The sequence below is a fragment of the Nilaparvata lugens genome, chromosome 2 (genome assembly GCF_014356525.2).
Source record: "Nilaparvata lugens isolate BPH chromosome 2, ASM1435652v1, whole genome shotgun sequence".
Taxonomy (NCBI): Eukaryota; Metazoa; Arthropoda; class Insecta; order Hemiptera; family Delphacidae; genus Nilaparvata; species Nilaparvata lugens.
The window spans coordinates 84,592,901-84,614,806 of NC_052505.1; the positions used below are offsets into that span (position 1 = coordinate 84,592,901).

At 35.0% G+C, this 21,906-nt stretch overlaps 1 protein-coding gene across 3 annotated transcripts in view; it reads right to left on the reverse strand.

Moving 5' to 3' along the window:
- The window catches only part of LOC111053284 (myosin-IIIa), a 78,981-nt gene that overhangs the window by 14,137 nt on the left and 42,938 nt on the right, over positions 1-21,906 (reverse strand). For all 3 annotated transcript variants that reach the window (XM_039421948.1, XM_039421946.1, XM_039421947.1), the window contains exons 12-18: positions 20,432-20,636; positions 18,440-18,584; positions 9,953-10,103; positions 8,759-9,024; positions 5,918-6,195; positions 3,075-3,240; positions 983-1,376 (exon numbers count right to left, since the gene is read on the reverse strand). In XM_039421948.1, coding sequence (XP_039277882.1) covers positions 983-1,376; positions 3,075-3,240; positions 5,918-6,195; positions 8,759-9,024; positions 9,953-10,103; positions 18,440-18,584; positions 20,432-20,636 — 1,605 coding nt within the window. The remainder of the gene's footprint in view (positions 1-982; positions 1,377-3,074; positions 3,241-5,917; positions 6,196-8,758; positions 9,025-9,952; positions 10,104-18,439; positions 18,585-20,431; positions 20,637-21,906) is intronic.

Consider the following 21,906-nt stretch of genomic DNA (forward strand, 5'->3'; position numbering starts at 1 on the left):
ATTGAAATAAAAAATTAGATTGTTTTTTTATACATCACAAGAATTTCCATGCAGTTGTATGAAGTATGTGATAAAGATATTGATGTGTGATTTTCGCCTTTCATTTTCTCTTGAAATTCCGTATCGAAATCACGTATCATATGACAAACTTCTCATTTCAAAAAATTAAGTTGAATTCAAAATGGTGGACCAAAATTTTGAAGTAATAGAAAAGTAGTATCTGTCGAATCTGTGGAAACTACAAGAGTAGTAGAAGGATATCCAACGAAACCTACAGTGAAATTATCCTTGTAAAAGAAATATTAAGCTGTTTCTATAATTTTCACCTACTCTGTACGGTGTAAGGTATATGCAATGTGATCACACCTTACTGTAATCACTTCACTCCTGAATGAGAAAGTTAAAATATATTCATTGACCGAGCGAAGTGAGGTCTAAGATTCAATTCGACGGTTTTGCATTTCTCTTTATGTTCATAATTATGTTCCGCATTTACAGCGAAACGCAGCAATAGATTTCCATGAAATTTGACAGGTATGTTCCTTTTTGAATTTCGCGTCAACGTATACATACGTTTTTTTTTGAAATGTTGCACTTTAAGGATAATACAAAAGGAAAAGGAGTCTCCTTTGAACGACAATATTACCGTAAAAATCAGAATTTAGAATAATTATTCATCATAAATCAGCTGTCTAGTGGACTATAATACTACCCGTTCAAAAACATCGAACATCTTGAAAATGTATCTTTCCATCAACGTTGTAGACAGTTGCAGCCAGACCTGATAACAGCGCTCACACTCACATTCCGGGACGACACGTCACAGTACGATAGGACAGAAAGCTCTATGTTTATTTAGGATTTTTTCTAGACATTTCAAATTAAATTATTTATCATTTTTTGAGAAAACATAACAACAGGTCAATGTAACTTACTGAGCGCGAGGTCTACTGTTCACAGAACTATTAGTATAATAACTTACGACTCTGTATGACAGTGGCAGCCTCATCCTTGTCTTCAGGCTGGCAGAACAGTTTCCGTTTCATTTGAACATTTCCCCAGGGCGTCGGTATCTCTTCGGAGTTGATATTCCTGCTCCTGAACTCAGCCATCTGGTTGGGCGTCAGATCATTCTCCTTATTGGCTTCGTTGTTGGCTTCTATCTCCCTTGCCAGCTTGTTGTTCTTCTTGAGCATGTGTTGCTCCTTGGCGTGTCGCTTGGATTTGATGGTTTCGGTGGTCTTGCGCGCGATCCAGCCGCGCACGTAACGCTGCAGAGTGACCACGCTCGACGCCATTGCCCATCGAGCCTTCTGGTAACGAGTTTTGGCCAGCCACCGTCTAACAGCTGCTTGCACCAGTACTATCTTTCTCATCTAGAAAAACCATACAATAAACTATAAAATAGGCTCTACATCAATCAAAACATTATTCACTTCCAGAGTGATCTATAGGACAATGATGGACATTCATACCCCTACTGTACTGATAAATAGAGAGGTGTTAAGTCAGTTTCCATGATTTTTCAGGAGAGCAAAAACAAAGTTCAAAAAATTCTGTATGAAATTTATGAACCATTATTGAAAGTATTGGAACGCTAATTATTGTTGCTTTACATATTTCTTCACATTTTTACTGTGTTCAATAATGGTCTTTTATATTGACATTTTTTATACAGGTGTAAACAAAAATGTGTACGACTTAAACCCTTTGTATCAAAGTATTTTAAGACTTAACCCTTTTTGATCTTGAGTTGACTTGTATAATTTATATCAATACCTATTTCTTTTCTTGAAAGTTATAAGTTGACTTGTATCATTTTTACCTATACCTATTAGATTTAATTCCACCTTTTAAAGGTTATGAGTTGACTTATTGTATCATTTATAGAAAAGATGAATGATTTTTTCTGAGATGACTTAAATCCATAGACTTAAATCCTTTATACCAAAAAAGAGAAAAATTTTTCTGAATAAGAACAAGTAGAAAAGTCAAAATCGGCATTTTGTGACTTAACCCCTTTTTAGTTATGAGTACAGTATTATCCAACAATGAGAAAAAATGGAATCAATATATATTATGAATCAAGAGTTGACGACCACTAGAACTGAAAAAAACTTATAGGTACAGTATGTAACAGATGAAGCAAATGTCTTCAACATCTCTACATTCTACTATCCTTCTTCTTACGAATTCGTAGGCCTATGGCTTTTTGTCGGTGGAGAGTCCGATAGATCAATTCTTATAATCGTTTAAACATTATATTGTTTGGTGCCATTGGAAGCATATATACTATAGCTTCAAATAATATTTTTTTAAATGAAACTTCCACAGTCCTTTGCGGTTAGTAGTCTAGTCAAATGGTAATTTCAAATCGTCCCAAAATAATTTTTCTAGGCGGTTTAAAATGTATTTTGGGGCGCTGAATTCTAATGTGGAATTTTCTGATACGCCAGAGGGCGGCTTCACCCCTATAAACCACAAAACCCCTAAATTGTGGGACGTTTTTCAAATTTTCCATTTTATTTTGAAAACCTCGGGGTTTTCGAAGAAAAGCAATCTCAACAAAATTAAAAACAACAAAATTCCCAATTAATTTAGTGGTCGCGCAGGATTCTAAAATTTTTGGTTTAGGAGCTACAGATTTTCAAAAATTGGGTATTTTTCAAGCTTTTTTTGAAAATTATGGAAACTCACTGCTTCCACTCTATACAACTTTTACCAATTGGAGTATTATAGAGTAATGATGGAAATTACACATCATGCGAAAGTACAATTAATTCTGAGCAAGATTCCTCAGTAATTTTGAAATTTAGTGAAGGGGGAGGAGGAGTACCAGCGAAAATAGAAAATCAGAAACTATAGCCAAAATACAAAAATTTTCTATTGTGTATAACCAGAGAGGACTTAGTATTACTTATTTTATCTGTGGTATAACTTTCGAGGCCTTCCTAACCAATCAAATCAATATTTTGGATCAAACGATTTACGATATATATTTTAAGTTTACAATATAATTGAAATTCACTCGATGAAACCATGGACGGTATACAGTATGGACAGTATATTCTTACCTGTTCTTCATAAAGCTTAGCTAGGTATTCTACATGGTAATATTTGAGGAAGACTTTGGTTTTTCCGAGAGCCCAGCCATCCATTTTCAAGCGAACGAGAAGCAGCCGGCAAGTATCTCTTGAAGCAATGACTCGCTCGTCATAGCCAAACGCCAGGAAACAGTACCTACAAACATTAATACCGAATTAAAAAGTTTTAGAATTCATTTCAAGAGTTTAGTTTTTGGAGGTAGTTTATACACGTTAAAGTTCTTGAGAATTTTGAATACTTCCACATTCATCACCTTTTTTAGCTTCTGTACAAGTAGAACGTATGGTAGGTATTTACTAACATTAAAGATTGTTAGTAAAAAGAAACACAACTAGAAAAAAATCTGGTGTGGCGCACTCACACAACTTTCCTTGCCGTTATGAAAATTTATCACCTGACGCTAGTGTTTACGCGCATCTCAAGTCTATTATTAGAAGATCTGAGCCAGATGGTGACAGGACAATAACGCTAGAGACACACGAGGTCTGCTATCTTTTCATAGTGAATGATTTAATAGAATCAACAGTTGCCAACAGTTTGCAATTGAATAATCACATTTTCTCGAATTTCGAGCTTATTTCAATTTTAGGTGAAAATGTTACTGAACATTAATTGTAGAGATTTTATGATCAATCTTTTCCACTTGAAATGTTTTGTTTAGATTGTATCTGAAGCATTATAATTGGGAATCTAAAATCAAACTTTGCATAGATGATGGGGCGGAGCTCCTGAAATTACAGGTATGGGACTTGTGGCAGTTTATGGAGCTTACCAATGACCATTTTAGGTATAAATTTAATTAAAATCGTTGGAGCCGTTTTCGAGAAAATCACGAAAACCCCTGTTTTTGAGATTTTAGCCGCCATCTTGAATTGCATTTGATCGAAATTCTTCGTGTCGGATCCTTATATTGTAAGGACCTTAAGTTCCAAATTTCAAGTCATTCCGTTACTTGGGAGATGAGATATCGTGTACACAGACACACATACACTCATACACACACACACACACACACACACCACACACACACACACACACATACACACACACATACATACCAATACCCAAAAAACACTTTTTTGGACTCAGGGGACCTTGAAACGTATAAAATTTTAGAAATTGAGATATCTCAATTTTTTTTGAAAGCAATACTTTCCTTACCTATGGTAATAGGGCAAGGAAAGTAAAAAATATTTCTTGAACTCCACATTCTCAAGAATATTTGAGATTAAAATCGAATAGCTGTCAAAACTGAAATAATTACCTTCCCTATACAAATCTCTTCATATCTTATTATTCATTCAAATAGATTAGATATAATTTCTTTCATAAAACTGAATATAACTGCCATATAACACTTTTTGCTAAAAAAACTGTAGATTGAAAACATACAACTGTAAGGAATTATCTTTTCTACAAAATAATATCTTATTTTTCATTCTTATAGATTGGATTAGAAATAATATTTCTTCTATCTGCAATATTATTACTGACAAATAACGTTCTTGCTGAGATGGAATCAAAACCATCTAGTACCGTAACATTTTAATTTCATTAATGTAAATAACATGTTATGGTTTACAGATGGAAATCAATGTGAAATTGTATTATTTGTTTGAATGCTACTGAATAGATAATTGTTATCAAACGAAAAACCAAAGATAAATGCTGTAAACCATGTTTACTTTTCAATTCATAAGAGCCATTTTCCAATGCAAATAAACTTTTTTGATACCAATAGTTGCATCTTAGAACAACAAACATTTAACAAATAAGTTCTAGTAGTCCACCTTTCCAATAACTTTTAGAATTGAAATTTTACTGTAAGGAGTTACCTTTCCTACACAAGTACTATATAGAGTGAGTCATATGGATGGGGACCCTTCAATAAGTTGGAGACTTATAGGTTGGAGGAGACTTATAAGTTGGTAGATATAATGATGTAACTTTCAGGATAAGTTATTGATCAAATACTAAACCTTTTGACGTAAAAACTGAATTTCAGCCCCTCATAAGGGGGTGACTTAGGGGTTGACTCGAATATTTTAAATGTAAACACCCATTGTGTGGTAAATCATTTTAAGGCCTTTTAAAACAAGAAAGATAACATCAGATAAATTGTTCTATGATAGCCCACTTGTATCCGAAATGGCCACTGATTGAAGTTTTAGTTTTTAAGGAAATGAGGGGTTGTAACTCAAATATTTTTAATGTTAACACCCATTGTGTAGTCATTCAAGGTCTTGTCATTCAAGGATACATCATTTTCAAGGTCTTTCTAGAATAAGAAAGATGACATCCATAAAAATGTTCTATGATTCTTTTATAAAAAATGGCAGCTGATTGAAGTTTTAGTTTTTATAGAAATAATTGATAAAGTTCAATCAGCTGCCATTTTGGATACAAGTATCAGAGAACATTTTAAGTGATATATCTTCCTTGTTTTGAAAAGACCTTTGAAATGATGTATCACACAATGGGTGTTTACATTTAAAATATTCGAGTTACAACCCCTAAGTCACCCCCTTATGAGGAGTTGAAATTCAGTTGTACGACAAAAGGTAGAGTTTTCGACCAGTAACTTATCCTGAAAGTTACAGTATTATATCTACAATAGTCTCCAACTTATTGAAGGGAATATGACTCACTCAGTATATCTCATTATATCAGTATATTCAGATAGTTTAGATATAATTTTCCATATAACAGAATATAACACTTTTTGCTATATAATAACTGAAGACTGAAATCTCACAACAAATATTAATAGAATACATTGGATAGAGAGAAATAATTGTGGTAGGGCACACACCTTTTGAGAAACTCGGCGAACGGAATCCGGTGCGAGAATCCGTGCTGCCGTATGCGAATGGTCTCAAGCACGCCGGTGTACCTCAGCTGGCGCACGACCTTGGCCGGGTCGAAGAGACGCGGCTGCCGGCTGTCGTTGGGCTTGATGCAGCGCACGAACTGAGGCGAGCCGCACACCATCTTCTGCAGCAGCTCCATCAGTGAGTAGCGGAAATAGGTAGCAGCTGTTTGCTGAGCGCGCGACTGCGATTGCAGCGCCATCACGCTCGCGCAACGCTCCTAACAAATCAAATTTATTTCCTCCATAAATACAACAAAAATCTGCATTTAAAAATGATACATTATTAATTTTTAACTTAATTTCACTAAATTAAATTAAAATAAAACAAACCCTGTAATAAATTTGACTTAATGATATAGAACTTATAAAACAATGCTAGGTTTATGAGTTAATAATGAACTGCTGTTATCATAAATAATAAAGGGAAAAGCTTACATAGGCAACATATTTCCTGTGCGTAAGCTAGAGTTGAGTTTATATTGAATTGAATTGAATGACTGCCTTTATTTTGACCTGGGAGGGCGAAGATAGGGCGCAGTCGGCCCTCTCTTACACATAACCCTAATATTAAGAGACTTGTAGGAAAATTTGAAAAGGAAATGAATGTTTTAAATATTAATTAGAGGAAAAGCTGAAAAGAAAATAAAGATAATGAAGAAAAAAATAAAATGAAGATAGATTGATAGAAGATGCAGAAACTTTAAAGAAGCTGTGAACCAAAAATTAAATTCTTTGAAGTTTGAAGAGGATTAATAAATGAAAAAGTGTATATATAGCATGTTCCGAGCATCGAAGAGAGATGGGAAAGTGTAAGTAAACCAAGTCAACGGGGCCGACCTCTCACGGCAACGATAAGCGAGACGGCCTCGTCAACCTCAAATAACCAATTTTTGAGGTGTTTTTTGAAAATTGAAGGAGAAGCAACATTGAAAAGATTACTCGGATTGGAATAAAGTTGAAAGTTACGAAACAAAATATGTAATATATAGAAGCAATTTGTGTTTGAAAAAGATCTAGTTTGTTGGATTGTGTTAACACCGACATTTGAAGTGTACCTAGTATTATGAGTGTCCAAATTTATTGTCTAAATTCAATATTTTCTAAATTTGTCTTAGTGGTTTTGTGTTTTGTTTCGGTTTTGTATATGTTTGGACTTTTTAACATCAAAATGAACTTTATTCAAAAGTGAAAAGTGTAAATTTAAAGTATTGTGCTCACTCTAAACTTAGTGTCCGGTTTCCCATTAGGGAACTTTGGACTATGAGGCGAGGTGGAACTACCCTTGGGTCTCCCCACCATTCAAAGCCATACGCTAATAATAATAATAATAATGAGTGTGAGAATGAGGCCTGTTTATAGTATAATATACAGTATGATGTTTGAAGAACAAACACAACAGACAACAGCACACAGAGCACATAGAGCTGGGATGTGGAAGAAAAACTTTACATTATCGTATCGATATCTTTTAGTCTGTTGATATTTGTTGTTTGATAGCTAGTCTGTTGATATTTGTGGAAGTACCAATCATATCTAATTCACAGATTAGATAAAACCGAAAAACCGGAGATGAAAACGTTCGGATATGGTTGAAAAGTGAAACATTATTTTTTCCATAGATTCGACTTTCGTATACTGAAAAAACTAAGCTGGAATCCCATACATATGCTCAGTATTAGAGCACGTGCCCGGTTCAGAAAAGAAATTATTCTCAATATGAGTTATAAACAGGACTATTTCCGGCCAAGCAAGTATGAATAGTATGAGAGTCAAGGTACTAAGTTAGATCCAAATTCATTGGATTTAAAAACTTGTAGTCTTATAACAGTTACTAAACTTATTTAGTGTCTTATTATGTATTTTATGAATTTGTGATTTTGTACCGAGTGACCCAGAATAACGGGAACTTTTAAAAATGCCATAAAACAAAAGTGGGAAGGGCAAAAATGATTTTATTTAAACTAATGTAAAGTTCAAGACTTGCCATTTGAGAAATTATTAATAACATCTATCACTTTTCGACAATACAACTTCATTTAAATGGCTTCCTCCTGAACGAATACATTGTTCAAATCGGTGTTGACGATTCCTCATTGATCGCTGCAATATCTCATCTGGGATATTGCGGATTTCATTTTATATTTGTTTTAATTTTTAATTAATTCAAAATAATTGATCAAATTCTGAGCGAAATCCACACTGCACGGCATTCAATGGCAACTGTGCGAGTGAGTATTGTTTAGTAACCGTGTAATCTCACGATTAGGTTGCGTTTCCTGGTCCTATGGATCTGTCTGTCCACCTGCGATTTTCTGTTTGTGGAGTTATCTCAAATCAAACGTTTTCACAACTTGACCAATAACTGTGGTTGATTTATAACAGACAATTCAGAATGAAATTAACAATATTCCAGTTGAAATGTTGCAGCAATCGTTCAGGAATCTCAACACAAAATAATAAAGAGTGTATTCATGCAGGAGGAAGCCATTTTAATGGCAAGTCTTGAACTTTTCATTAGTTTAAATAAAATCATTTTTGCCCTTCCCACACTTGTTTTTATGGTTTTTTAAAGGTTCCCGTTATTCTGGGTCACCCGTTATAATTGAATAAGTTGATGTTGAATTTTGTATGCTGACGATGCAGAAATTCTTTACATTTGGTGAAAAATAATGTAAATGAATAAAAATGTAATTAATTTAAATTTGAATATTCTATTAGGTTATAATGAATATAATTAGTGTTTTTTCTCATTGTAAACGGAAGAACTGCAAGGTAACTTACATTGGTGCCGTTGACAGAATGCGACGGACTGGCCGAATAGAGGTTGCCGGTCTTGGTGATGGGACACTGGAAGAGGTAGCGGACAGCCTCCACCTGCGAGGCTCGCAGCAGCTGAATGACCTCGGGCGCCAGGAAGTGGCGGTTTTTCTCCACGAATCCCTCCGCCTGGTAGATGACGCGGCCGGCGAAGTGGTGAACGGCGAAGCACAGGGCATTCGACTTGGGTCGCACGTACAGCTTGCTCTTCAGGTTGCCGTGGAATTTCTCTGTTGTATCAAGTACAATAATATTATACAAGTTAATTCATTCGAAATGTGATTAGTAAATAAATATTGATTTATTCCCTAGATGACTCGGCCGGTGAAATGGTGAACGGCGAAGCACAGGGCATTCGACTTGAGTCCAGCGTACAGCTTGCTTTTCAGGTTGCCGTGGAATTTCTCTGTTCAATTGACAGGTGCTATGTAATTAGACAAGGAATTTCTCTGTTCAATTGACATATACTGTATGATTAGACAATAAAGATTATAAAACTTATCTTTATAAACGAAGTTTATGAAATTTTTAGTTTATATAAACTAAAATTTTATAATCCCAATCATTCATATTTGAGAATGATATTGTATGTACGCAATGTATAAATACATAAAAAAGGAATTTCTCTGTTCAATTGACAGGTAAAATGTTATTATAAAAGAAATTCAATTTTGAGATTCTAGTTTCGGTTGTTACACCATTATCAGTCTCTAGTAAACTGAGAGTAGCTGTTGACCAATGGAGGTCAATCAGCCGAGATTAGACACGTCCAAGTATAATAGATATCTCGACCAATGACAGAGCTCAAACTTCATTGGTCAATAGCTGACGGCCGAACGTAGGACTTCACCCACGCTATATATTCTGCTGCGCAATTTTCACTAGATATTGATAATGGTGTAAAAACTTAACTACTGTCACAAATTATTGTAATAACTTAGAGGTTGTGACGTTATGAAGTCGTTTTCATTCAATAATGATATCTACTATAACAACAAATGAGATTACTACGAAATGTAGAAAATATACATAAGAACAGATAATATTATCAATTAAAGATGACAAGCATTTATAATTATATTTGTTTTTTGTGAGAATTTCTTCTTGCAAATAAAATACTGACAGATACATAAATTTATTTTATTAAAGACAACTCACCTATCAGAGTCCGATCATTTGAACGAGGAAATCGGCACTCTTCATCGAGTAAAGCCAGGAGTCCCATTGGTCGAGACAAAAGCATGTCGAGTACAGGTCGATTGTCAGTGAATTCAACCAAGTCAACTGGTATACCTTCAGCCATGTATTCCTACAAGAGAATAGATACAATCTCATGAACAATATGACATTATCTCATTTATTATTCTTCGATTCAAGGAAGGTACTGAAACGATTCTATTTTAAGCGATGATACGATGATATTCTACAAATTTCCTTTCAGTAAATAAACGTTTAATAATCAAATAGGTTTTCATAAAGTATTCTCTTACTGGAGATGGAAGATTCTATAGAAATTGTAGTTTAAACAACTGCTGGGATATCATTATTTTAATTATTTCAAATTAAATATCTATTAAAGCTATATAAATAGAACTAAGAACTTCTGCTAACTTACTGCAACGGAGAGGTACCGGGTTCAATTCCCGGTTTGGACGCAATTAGTGAACTGTTTCATTCTTCAAATTTCCTTCTGCTATTTAGTTATTTGGTCAATATTCGCAGTAGCAGAAGTCCTTAGTTATATTGATATAGTTTTCATTGGATATTTGATATAATTATTATGAAATATTCTCTTACCATTTTTCTCTGTTAACTTTGTATAAGTAAGTTTGTATATGTTTTAATGCGTATAAGAAAACCTATCGAATATTGATACTAAAATCTCAAAACTACAAATAGTTATTTGTGCAACTGGTGCGCAAAGTGACAGTTTGCTGCACCGAAAGAAACGTTTACGCACGAGCCGTAGGCGAGGGCGGAATGGTTTCTTGAGTGCAGCAGAGGATCTTTGCGCACGTATTTCACATTAAAATTTTTCTACAGTTACCATTGAATATGAAAAGTGGTTGATTATGGGTGAAATGACGGCTGAAATCCATCAAATGTTTGCCTGTATAATTTTGTTATTAATAACAACTTTAATTAATTTAAACTGATAATCCAATTGGAAATTAATAATCGATAATTTATTCAAATTAAAAGTTAAATAATCCATTAATTTGAAAATTGAATAATTTTGAGTAAATCTAAATTTCTAAATAATTTTTCAACAAAAAAATATTATTTGAAAAAATATATTAATAATAATAATAATCATTGATTTGGATAAATTGACATTTGATGAACTTCATTCAGTCATGTACTGCTCAGTTGTGGCAATTGTGAGAGCAATTGTGTGGCAATTGGGATTGATGTATCTGGTGCACAAAGAGTACTCAGGAAGAAAAGGATACCACCTTGGGAAGAGAGACTCTGTAGACAGGTTGATATGCTCAGGAAGAAATTAGGACGACTTACTCAATACATGCAAGGTAATAGATCAAGAAAGGTTGTTCATGCTTACCAACAATTGAGAAGAGAAGCATCACATCACACCAACAGGGATCCATTGAATAGAACCCCTCAAGAGATGCTAGATACCCTCACCCAGAAGCTGGCTGTTAAGGCTAATAGGCTGAGACGTTACAGAATATCATTGAGAAGGAAGGAGGATAATTATAAGTTTCAAAAAAGTGAGAAGATTTTCTACAGGGGCCTAAGTGGAGAACAGGTTGAAGATGGAGGAGAGCATCCACAGCTGAGTGAGGTTGAGAAGTACTGGAGAGGTTTGTGGGCGGGTGGTAGGGATCATAATCAAAATGCTTTATGGATTCAGAATGAAAAAGATAGAGTGGCTGGAGCTCAACAAATGCCGAGAATATTGATTGGAACAGCTGAAGTTAAAAACGCAATCTCAAAAACCAGCAACTGGTCTGCGCCTGGACCAGACAAGCTCCACAATTTTTGGTTGAAAAGGCTTCCAATCTTCCATCAATTCATAGCAATTCACTTTTCCTCATTTCTTGAGAGTCCCAACAGAGTTCCACAATTTCTCACCAAAGGAGCGACATACTTGCTTCCTAAAAATGATAGAACTCATGACCCTTCCCAATATAGGCCAATCACTTGCCTATGTACACTATACAAGGTTCTCACTGCATGTATAACAGATCAAGTGCAGTCATACTTGAGTCGGGAGAGACTGCTGGCTGATGAGCAGAAAGGCTGTATGAAAGGTGGGCTGGGCTGCAAGGAGGTTTTGACCATTGACTCAGTGGCAATGGGACAAGCTGTCAAAAAGAAAAGGCATATTCATATGGCTTATATTGACTACCGAAAAGCCTTTGACAGTGTCCCTCACTCCTGGTTGATTGAAGTCCTGTATTTACAAAATTGACAACTCAGTCATAATGCTGCTGAAGCATCTCATGTCGATGTGGGGGACAGTGCTGAAAATGAGAAGTAATGCTGGACAAATTCAGACCATACTATACCAGTCTGTCAAGGTATTTTCCAAGGGGATAGTTTGAGCCCATTGTGGTTTTGTTTAGCTCTGAACCCATTGTCTGCATTACTCAATTCCACAACACATGGATCAAGCTGAAGGGAGAAGCAAGAGAAATCATCCACTGTCCCACATGATGTATATGGATGATATCAAGCTCTATGCAGGTACTGAAAATCAACTGAAGGAAATGCTGGGTCTGGTTAGAACCTTTTCTGCTGATATCTGCAGGCATTTGGTCTGGAGAAGTGTAGGACACTCAGTGTTGTGAGAGGTCAAGTCGTGGCACAAATGATTGATGAGGACCTGGAGAGTGCTTTTGCAGCGATGGGGCCAAGTGATGTCTACAAGTACTTGGGCTTTTGCCAGGCTAGACAAATAGACCAGAAGAATGTCAAGCAGAAAATGAAAGATACATACCTGACCAGACTGAGGAGACTTTTGAAGAGTCAGCTAAATGGCAATAATATGTTCAAGGCCATCAACACTTATGCAATACCTGTGCTGACTTACTCATTCGGTGTTGTTTGTTGGACTGCAACTGATTTGGAAGATCTTATGAGATCAACAAGAGTGCTCCTCACTAAGTTCAGAGCTCATCACCCCAAGGCCTGTATGGAGAGGCTCATATTGCCAAGAAAGAAAGGCGGGCGCGGGCTCATTGATATAAAATGGGCTTGTGAGAGACAAATCGGAAGCATGAAGACATACTTCATGGAGAAGTAGGGTGGCTTGTATGCAGTGGTGAGAAAAGCTGATAAAGGTACACTCCACTTAATCTTTCTGAGCTGCCTACTGCGGACTTTAAAACCAACAGACAGCATGAGAGTGAGATTCTGGAGCAATGGAAGTTGAAGCAGCTTCATGGAAGACATGCATTTGCCTTATCTCAGCCTGGAGTTGATGAGGAGGCTTCCAATGCATGGCTTTGGCACAGGGACCTGTTTATTGAAACGGAAGGATTCTTGGTGGCAATACAGGATCAAGTAATCGCAACAAAAAATTATCAAAGCATATAATTAAGCTGCCTATAAATGATGATTCATGCAGACGTTGTGGCTTGGCATCTGAGACTATTCAGCACATCATGTCTGCATGTCAATCACTGGCAGCTACTGACTATTTAAAGCGCCACAAGCAGTAGCTGGGATCTTGCATCAGGACCTTGCTCTGAAGTACCAAATCATCAATCAGAAGCTGCCCTACTACTTGTACAAGCCATCCCCAGTCTTGGAGAATGAGACACATAAGTTATATTGGGATCGGTCGGTGCTGACAGACAGAACAGTTGCTCATAATAGGCCAGATATCATCCTCATGGATAAGGTAGCCAAGGAAACAACACAAATAGGGCATACCATGTTGCCACAACTTGGACCAGTATTATAATGAAAAGGTCTCCAAGTACCTTCCCTTGGTTGCTGAGATCAAGGATGTCTGGATGCAAGAAAAGGTCACAATTGTTCCTGTCATTATCTCCACGGTGGAGTTGTAACTAGAAAAGTGTCAGCAAATCTTTGTCAGATGGGAATATCGAAAAGTGCAAAATATGCCATGGAAAAAGCAGTTGTTCTCAGCACAGCATCCATTGTGAGATCATTTTTGAACATTTCAGTTTAGAAGTAATGCACCAAAGTCTTGCCAAAGGCCGACTTTGACTGCAATAAACACTCACTTGTCATGTGATGAATGAAATGATAATAATAATAATAATAATAATAATAATAATAATAAGAAAATATATTAAATAATGTATTTTTAAAATTATATATTAATTATTTTTATAATGGAAAAAATATTATTTGCATTTTATATATGATATAAAAGCGAAGTGGCACTCACTCACTGACTGGACTGACTCACCCACTCGCAGAACTAGAAATCTACCGGACCAAAAACATTCAATTTGGTAGGTATGTTCAGTTGGCCCTTTAGAGGCGCACTAAGAAATCTTTTGGCAGTATTTTAACTCTAAGGGCCGTTTGCATAGTATAGATTGCTAAACTCGATTAAGTTAATCTGAAAGTTTAAACTTGAATTGGTTTTCTCAGTGCATTTACTAATCCAGTTTAAGTTAAACTAGTTAAGCGTTAAGTTGGTAATAAAATGTCATCGTTTACAATAGGCGATGTAAGTGATGACGTAAGCCGTTGCTACGACGCCATTTTGGTTTCTAAACAAACCGTTGCTATGGAGAGAGATCATGTCATTCAAATGGGACTAAAACATCACCTTACATTTACGAGTATATCAATGAAATAATAGATTTCTAAGAGTGAGAATATTTTTTTCAAGTTCTACACACTCAAATCATCAACTCTCAGTATTTATCAGATCAAATACATTTTTTTGGGACAGCCAAGGCAGAAAGTCTAACGAACTAGAGCTTAGTACCATGTCTGTAGTCTGCTATGGAAAACCTACTAGAGAAAGTTGAAGTGCAATTTGAATTATTACATATAATTTCATCAGATTGTTATAAAGTTGTAATTAAAAATTCATATAAATATATTCTGTTTTCCCATTGTTTAGTGTAACTGTTAGAGTAGACTAAAGCTTAAATAATATATAGGTCAGGTGTTTTGGTTTAGCCTAGGTTTTCTGGAGATATAATTGTTTTCAATTTACGTGAAATAGTAAGATATTGAATGAATCAACACAATAAAAAGATGTAGATGCTGTGACCACTAATCATCATGTTTTATACTTCCTACATTCTAACTAAACGGTGATGATGTTTACAAGAATTTAAAAGGGTAAGTGAACATGTAAAGTAAAGCAAATAATTATGTATTTTATGTGCTACATTACTGTAAACATAATTGTATTTGAATTATTGTATTAATAATTCCACTAATGTAGTTATTTTAGATAAATTGACAAAAATATTAGTTTTATTAACAATAACATAACCTAAAAATGTAGTACAGAACTTATAGAGGCGAGCTAGGCTTGGGATTTTCAGGAAATCTAAAAAAAATGGTATGTAGCCTGCCCTTTCACTGTACGATAATGTTTACAGTCAGGAACAACGAAAATGTTCGTTTGCTTCAAACCATTTTGATTTGTGATCGAAATCAGACTGTATACATTTTCAAATAAACATTCTAATGTAAAACAGCAGACTGTGTAAAACTTTCAGCATATGCTGTGAAAGTAACCTATATTGAAAACAAAATAATAATTAGAAATTTCAGGTAAGAATTCATGTGGCACTTTAACTTTCTCTTCAACTAGGCTCACCATGGTAAGCCTACATACATAGCACTATGCACTACTTCGTGAGACTTTCTGCTTTGGCTGTCCCAAAAAAATTATTTGTTCTGAATAAAACTGGGAATTGATGATTGAGTGTGTAGAACTTGAAAAAAATATTCTCACACTCTTAGAAATCTATCATTTCATTGATATACTCGTAAATGTAAGGTGATGTTTTAGACCCATAAGAATAACATGCTCTCTCTCCATAGCAACGGTTTGTTTAGAGACTAAAATGGCGTCGTAGCAACGGCTTACGTCACACTTACATCGCCCATATCAGGAAGGCTGATTTTTACAGGAAATTTGTTATTTGTTTACAAACCATCAGTAAATTGAGGTTATGTAGCTACTATTTTAGTATTTTCTTGTTCTTGTTCAATATCAACAAAGCTGTAAGCTGTACGGTTATAAAAGTGAAAAGTGATCAAGATATTCTTTAAAAACTTATGTTTAGTTGGCACCAGAATACATATTTTAGAATGTGAGATAAAACATTTATTTTGTTACGCTTGAATCTACTTCGGTCTTCCTCGTTTATTAGAAATCTCTCAAAAGCAATATATCTCAGTAATGTGTTATTAAAAACATGTTTTCTAATCGAAGACCACTGTTAAAAATTGTCTTAATTTCTATCAAGTGGTTTATTTAATCAAAATACTAAATTGGCAGTTGCTGTACTCAAGCAAAACCGTTAAAAAAATTCTCAATCCCAGAAATTCAAATTATCTGTTTTTTGCCCAATTTTTCTTAGTTTCAATATTTCTTTGCAGTCATCTATATCAATCGCATTAAAAACTTCTATCAATTCCTCCATTATAATTATTTTTACATTCAAATAATGATTCACTGTAACCTAAATTAATAATGATTATCGTCCACAGAAGCATTAAAAACAAGCGTCGAAAAATAATTTACTATCAGCTGTTTCCCCATCAAATCTTTACAGATGTCAAGTTAATCCAAAAATTTGGTTTAAACCTCCTTCTTTGGAGGTTTAAACTTTCCCAGAGTTTAAACTCAATACACAGTTTAAACTGATACTGTGCAAACGGAATTTTAGTTTAAACAAAAAAAAACAGAATTGGTTTAAGCTTTAGCTTAAACTTACACTGTGCAAACGGCCCTAAGGGTGGTTTTTAAGGGTTTATAAAGTTCGTCTTTTAGCATGTATATTCTTCTTATTTTCTTAATTATAATTGAAAAAATCTGGTTTGCGCACTCACACAACTTTCCTTGCCGTTATGAAAATTGATCACCTGACGCTAGAGTTCACGCGCATCTCAAGTCTACATAATTATAAACAGATCTGAACCAGCTGGTGACAGGACAATAACGCTGGAGACATACGAGGTCTGCTATCTCTTCATAGTGAATGATTTAATAGAATCAACAGTTGCCAACAGTTTGCAATTGGATAATCACATTTTCTCGAATTTCGAGCTTATTTTCAATTTTATGTAAAAATGTTATTGAACATTAATTGTAGAGATTCACATGCTCAATCTTTTCCATTCAATTTTTTTAAATTGTATCTGAAGCCTGATAATTGGGAATCTAAAATCAAACTTTGCATAGATGGGGCGGAGCTCCTGAAATTTTTACAGATATGGGACTTGTTGCAGTTGATAGAGCTTAACAACGACTATTTTGGGTATAAATTTGATCAGAATCGTTTTCAAAAAAACCGCGAAAACCTCGTTTTTGACAACATTTTCTTCATTTTAGCCGTCATCTTGAATTGCATTTGATCGAAATTGTTCGTGTCGGATCCTTATATTGTATGGACCTTAAGTTCCGAATATTAAGTCATTCCGTTAATTGGGAGATGAGATTCGTGTACACAGACGCACATACACTCATACACACACACACACACACACACACCACACACACCACACACACACACACACACACACACACACACACACACACACACACACACACACACACACAGACGCACACACAGACCAATACCCAAAAACCACTTTTTTGGACTCAGGGGACCTTGAAACATATAGAAATTTAGAAATTGGGGTACCTTAATTTTTTTCGGAAAGCAATACTTTCCTTACCTATGGTAATAGGGCAAGGAAAGTAAAAAGGCCATACTATATATTAATATAGAACTATAATCTGGAGAGAGTACCTCTTCGAAACAGTTGTTAACTGGTAACTAAATTAATAATTTTGTCAGGTTGGCATTAAGTTGAATTGACTTTGTTAGGTTGGCACCAAGTTGAAGATTGAAATGCATTTATCGCGGAATATTTGATTGGGCACTGCTGCTTCAATCAGAGCTATTCCTGGGAATATTATATTACTAGCCGTCAGGCTCACTTCGCTTGCCATATCCGTTTAGCCAGACGTTTAGTCTGGATCCCCGACTGGATCGTCCTAACATATGATAAAAATGCTCAAATGAAAAATGCAGGCGAGCGAAGCGAGCCTGCTGATCTCATTCTTGGACGATCCAGTCGGGGGTCCAGGGGGCGGAGCCCCCTGGCTAGACGGATATGGCGAGCGAAGCGAGCCTGACGGCTAGTAATGAATAATTAATAATATTCAAAATGTATAATTTATTGAGTTCTCATTTTTATTTATATGAAAATCAGAAAAAAAATCGCATAGAGAAAATTCGCATTCAAAATACACGCCAACAATGTTAACAGCTGATTGGGATGGCTGCAAGATAATACGCAAAGTATTAAGAGTACACAAAGTAATACTTTGCGCACTAGAGCGGAAAATTGATTCTTTGCGTTCTGTAATCAGTGCAGGAATGGCCACTTTTCAAGGTAACTGTAGGAAAATTAAATTTTTAAACATAAATGAATACTTGCCTGCTGTTCCCACGTGAAAATGTGCTGATTGAAATAATACTGGATTTGCTCATTAGCAATGTTGATGCAGAGCTGCTCAAACGAATTCCTAGAGAAGTTTTCAAACCCGAAGATGTCCAATAGTCCAATCACTAACGGTTCTCCCCTGCAACATAAAAGGTTGAATTATTCTAATATGAAAAACAACATTTATTAATCTTATATGCCAGCTATGCAATAATATGTTATTCAAAATTGAGTGGTAGAGAGGGCTTTGAGACCTAGCTCCTCCTAATGAAGAATATTTTCATTTCATTTTATGATGAATTTTTCAAGAATCAAGAACGTGACAGGCCCCATACCTTATTCATTCATCTATTCGTGGATATAATTACAAATCATATGAATATGAATGAGAAGGATCAAAAGGCTCGGTCCTATTCCATTCTCAAATTTTGATAATGATCAACATGTCAAAAAAAGTTGATTACTATGTTTCTACTGCAAAAAGTTAAAGTTCAATTTTACTCCAAAAATATATATTAGCTGGAAATTTTGAATTTAGAAGAATTAAAAGTTACCTTATGGTAACTTTCTGATACAATAGGGACCGTTTGGAGCTCTGGTCATCACTCATCCTATTAACATGCTCCAACCAGTCACTCCTGTTTCCATTTATTCTATCTCTCGTAGCAAAGAAGTTTAATTGAGCCCGATATCTATATTCCTGTAGCGATCTTCTCTGCTACATCCATATATTCTACGGAGAAAACTTATCTCTGATGCTTGCAACCTGCTCTCATAACGCTTGGAAAGTACCCATGTTTCGTTTCCATACAATAAGGTAGGTGCCGCAATCGTTCTCCCATTCCAAATATCTTGGCTGTGATATATCGTATAATCATGATAAAGATGCGGACAGCAAGATCCAACAAATCTGTGGACCAATCCATCGAAATCTAAGGAATTGAATGAATCAAGGATCAAGAGTATTATAATACAGGAACCGGTATATTAATCTGACAATTTTGTAGTAATTGTTATGTTTGAACCACTGTCATTGAAAAGGCTGGAATGTTGTACATCGACAGGTCTATTCTTGCCATTTCAGTAGCCAGTATGTCATGGTCAAGTGAACATCAAGCGATTGTGATTGAAGCTTATTTTAAAAATAATGACTTAGTTATTTTAACACAGCGTTCATGTCGCAGACATTTCAATAATTTAAATTGACACGCGCCTGTTCCCAGTAGGAATACGATCTTGTTGTGGGTAAAGAATTTCAGGAACACGTTGTCCGCTTTAAGAACGAAACCAACAGGGCAAAAATGAACCGTGAGAATGCCTGAAAAACGCCTGAGTACCACAGTCTCCACGACGTTCAGCAGCGAAACATGCTGTTGCGCTAGCCATTTCTTATCGAAGTGTACGACGAATTCTTCATTCCGACCTAAAATTCCATTCGTATAAGATAATGTTAGTGCAACAACTTAATGGAAATGATTGGGCACATTGCAAAGCCGCTTGCGAGATCATTCTCGAAAATGTACACCAGGATACCGTTATTCTTTTAAGTGACGAGGAACATTTTCATTTTTCTGGATTTGTGAATAAACAAAATTACCGTTATTGAGCAGACAATAATCCACAGAACTGAATAAGTAAGTCATTCAACAAGAAATTGATGCAATTCCACAAGTGATAATTGAGCGAGCAATGGAAAATTTTAGAATTAGGTCAAGTGAGTGTGTGAAATGTAACGGAAATAATTTGGATGACAATAATCTACAAATAAAAAGCTTTGTGTGTAATCCATGTAATTCACTATAAATTATTGCAAAATTTGATACATTGTTATGATTTAATTGTACGAAGCACACTTTAGTTACTATCCCTCAAAAATCGTCAGGTTTTTATGCCGGGCCCTGTACTATACTATGCGAATTCTACTATGCTTATATACTGAGTTCTACAAGCAACTGTTTCAGTAAATAATCTAGCCAACAGACTTACCGAGTATTGAAAGCGAGAAGACTATTGATGCAGTTGACGAGCCAATCGAAGAGCCGACTGTAGAGCGCCTTGGCCATGGCATCTCGAGTGGCACTCGCCTCGATCACAGAGTTGTTACGAGTGATGGTCTCGCCGCGAGTCACCACACTGTTCGACGTCAGGCACTCCAGCATGTCACTCGCCTCCACGCCCAACAGATTTGACGCTGTAACCCAACAGACAAATGATTACAAATTTGAAAAACATACATGTGTAATTAAACACACAAATTAGATTCATTTATTTACAAAGTCAATAAACTAGAATTAAACCTAGGTGATGAATGATAATTCAAACGTTTTTCATTTATGATGATTTATTTTTTGTGAGAGAAGAGATGAAGGTTATGTGTCACATTTTCAAAGATTTACAGTCCGAAACAAAAAAAACAAATTTTCAATTTAAAAAATTTGAATGTAAAAACTTAAAATGATCAAAAATAAACTATTTAAAATGTTTTTAATTATTGAATTAATTTTGAATTAACTAGGAAATTTTGGAGACCAAACAATCACATCTCACTAAATAAAACAATTGATTAAACATTTGCGTGAACAGAATAGTATTCACTGTGTGGATATCTATAAATCCAGAAAATGAATTCAGCGACTGATGTTCAGGTACTTGCTTGAAACACAAGATGTTTCTTGTATATATAATATGTGAACTTTCTAATTAACAGTTTTAAAGGTATTTTTGAACATTTCAATACAGAATCGAGCTTTTATTGCAATTATAAGATCTGTACAAATATGCGATTTCTGGTTTTATATTCCGATTTCCGGAATTTATATTTATGTTATCAAGAGGGGAATAAAGATTTTTTGAATTGCACTTTATAATTATTTTACCGAGTCATTTTAACGCCTCTGTACTAGATTTTATATGTTATGCGATATGGTTTTAAATTCCGATTTCCGGAATTTATATTTATGTTATCAAGAGGCGAATAAAGATTTTTTGAATTTCACTTTATAATTATTTTACAGAGTCATTTTAACGCCTCTGTACTAGATTTTATTGTTTTGAGATAAATTTCAATTGCTATGTGTCTGTTTATGGTAATTTAATAGATTAGATTTCCATCGCATATTTGTACAGATTTTATAATTGCAATGAAAGCTCGAATCAATAATTGAATGTTTAAAAACACTCTAACACTGGGTATGTTCAAAATGTTAATGAGAAAAATAATAAACCAAACCTATCACTAATACTTGAACCAACCAGAAATCGCATATTTGTACAGATCTTATAATTGCTATAAAAGCTCGATTCTGTATTGAAATTTTCAAAGAACCTTTAAAACTGTTAATTAGAAAAATAATAAACAAAAACTATCACCCATTCTTAAACCGACCAGAAATTGTTAAAACCAACCAGAAGAGAACAGTCTGAGTTTGGTACAGCATTCTTTCTAATAAAAATAATTTTAA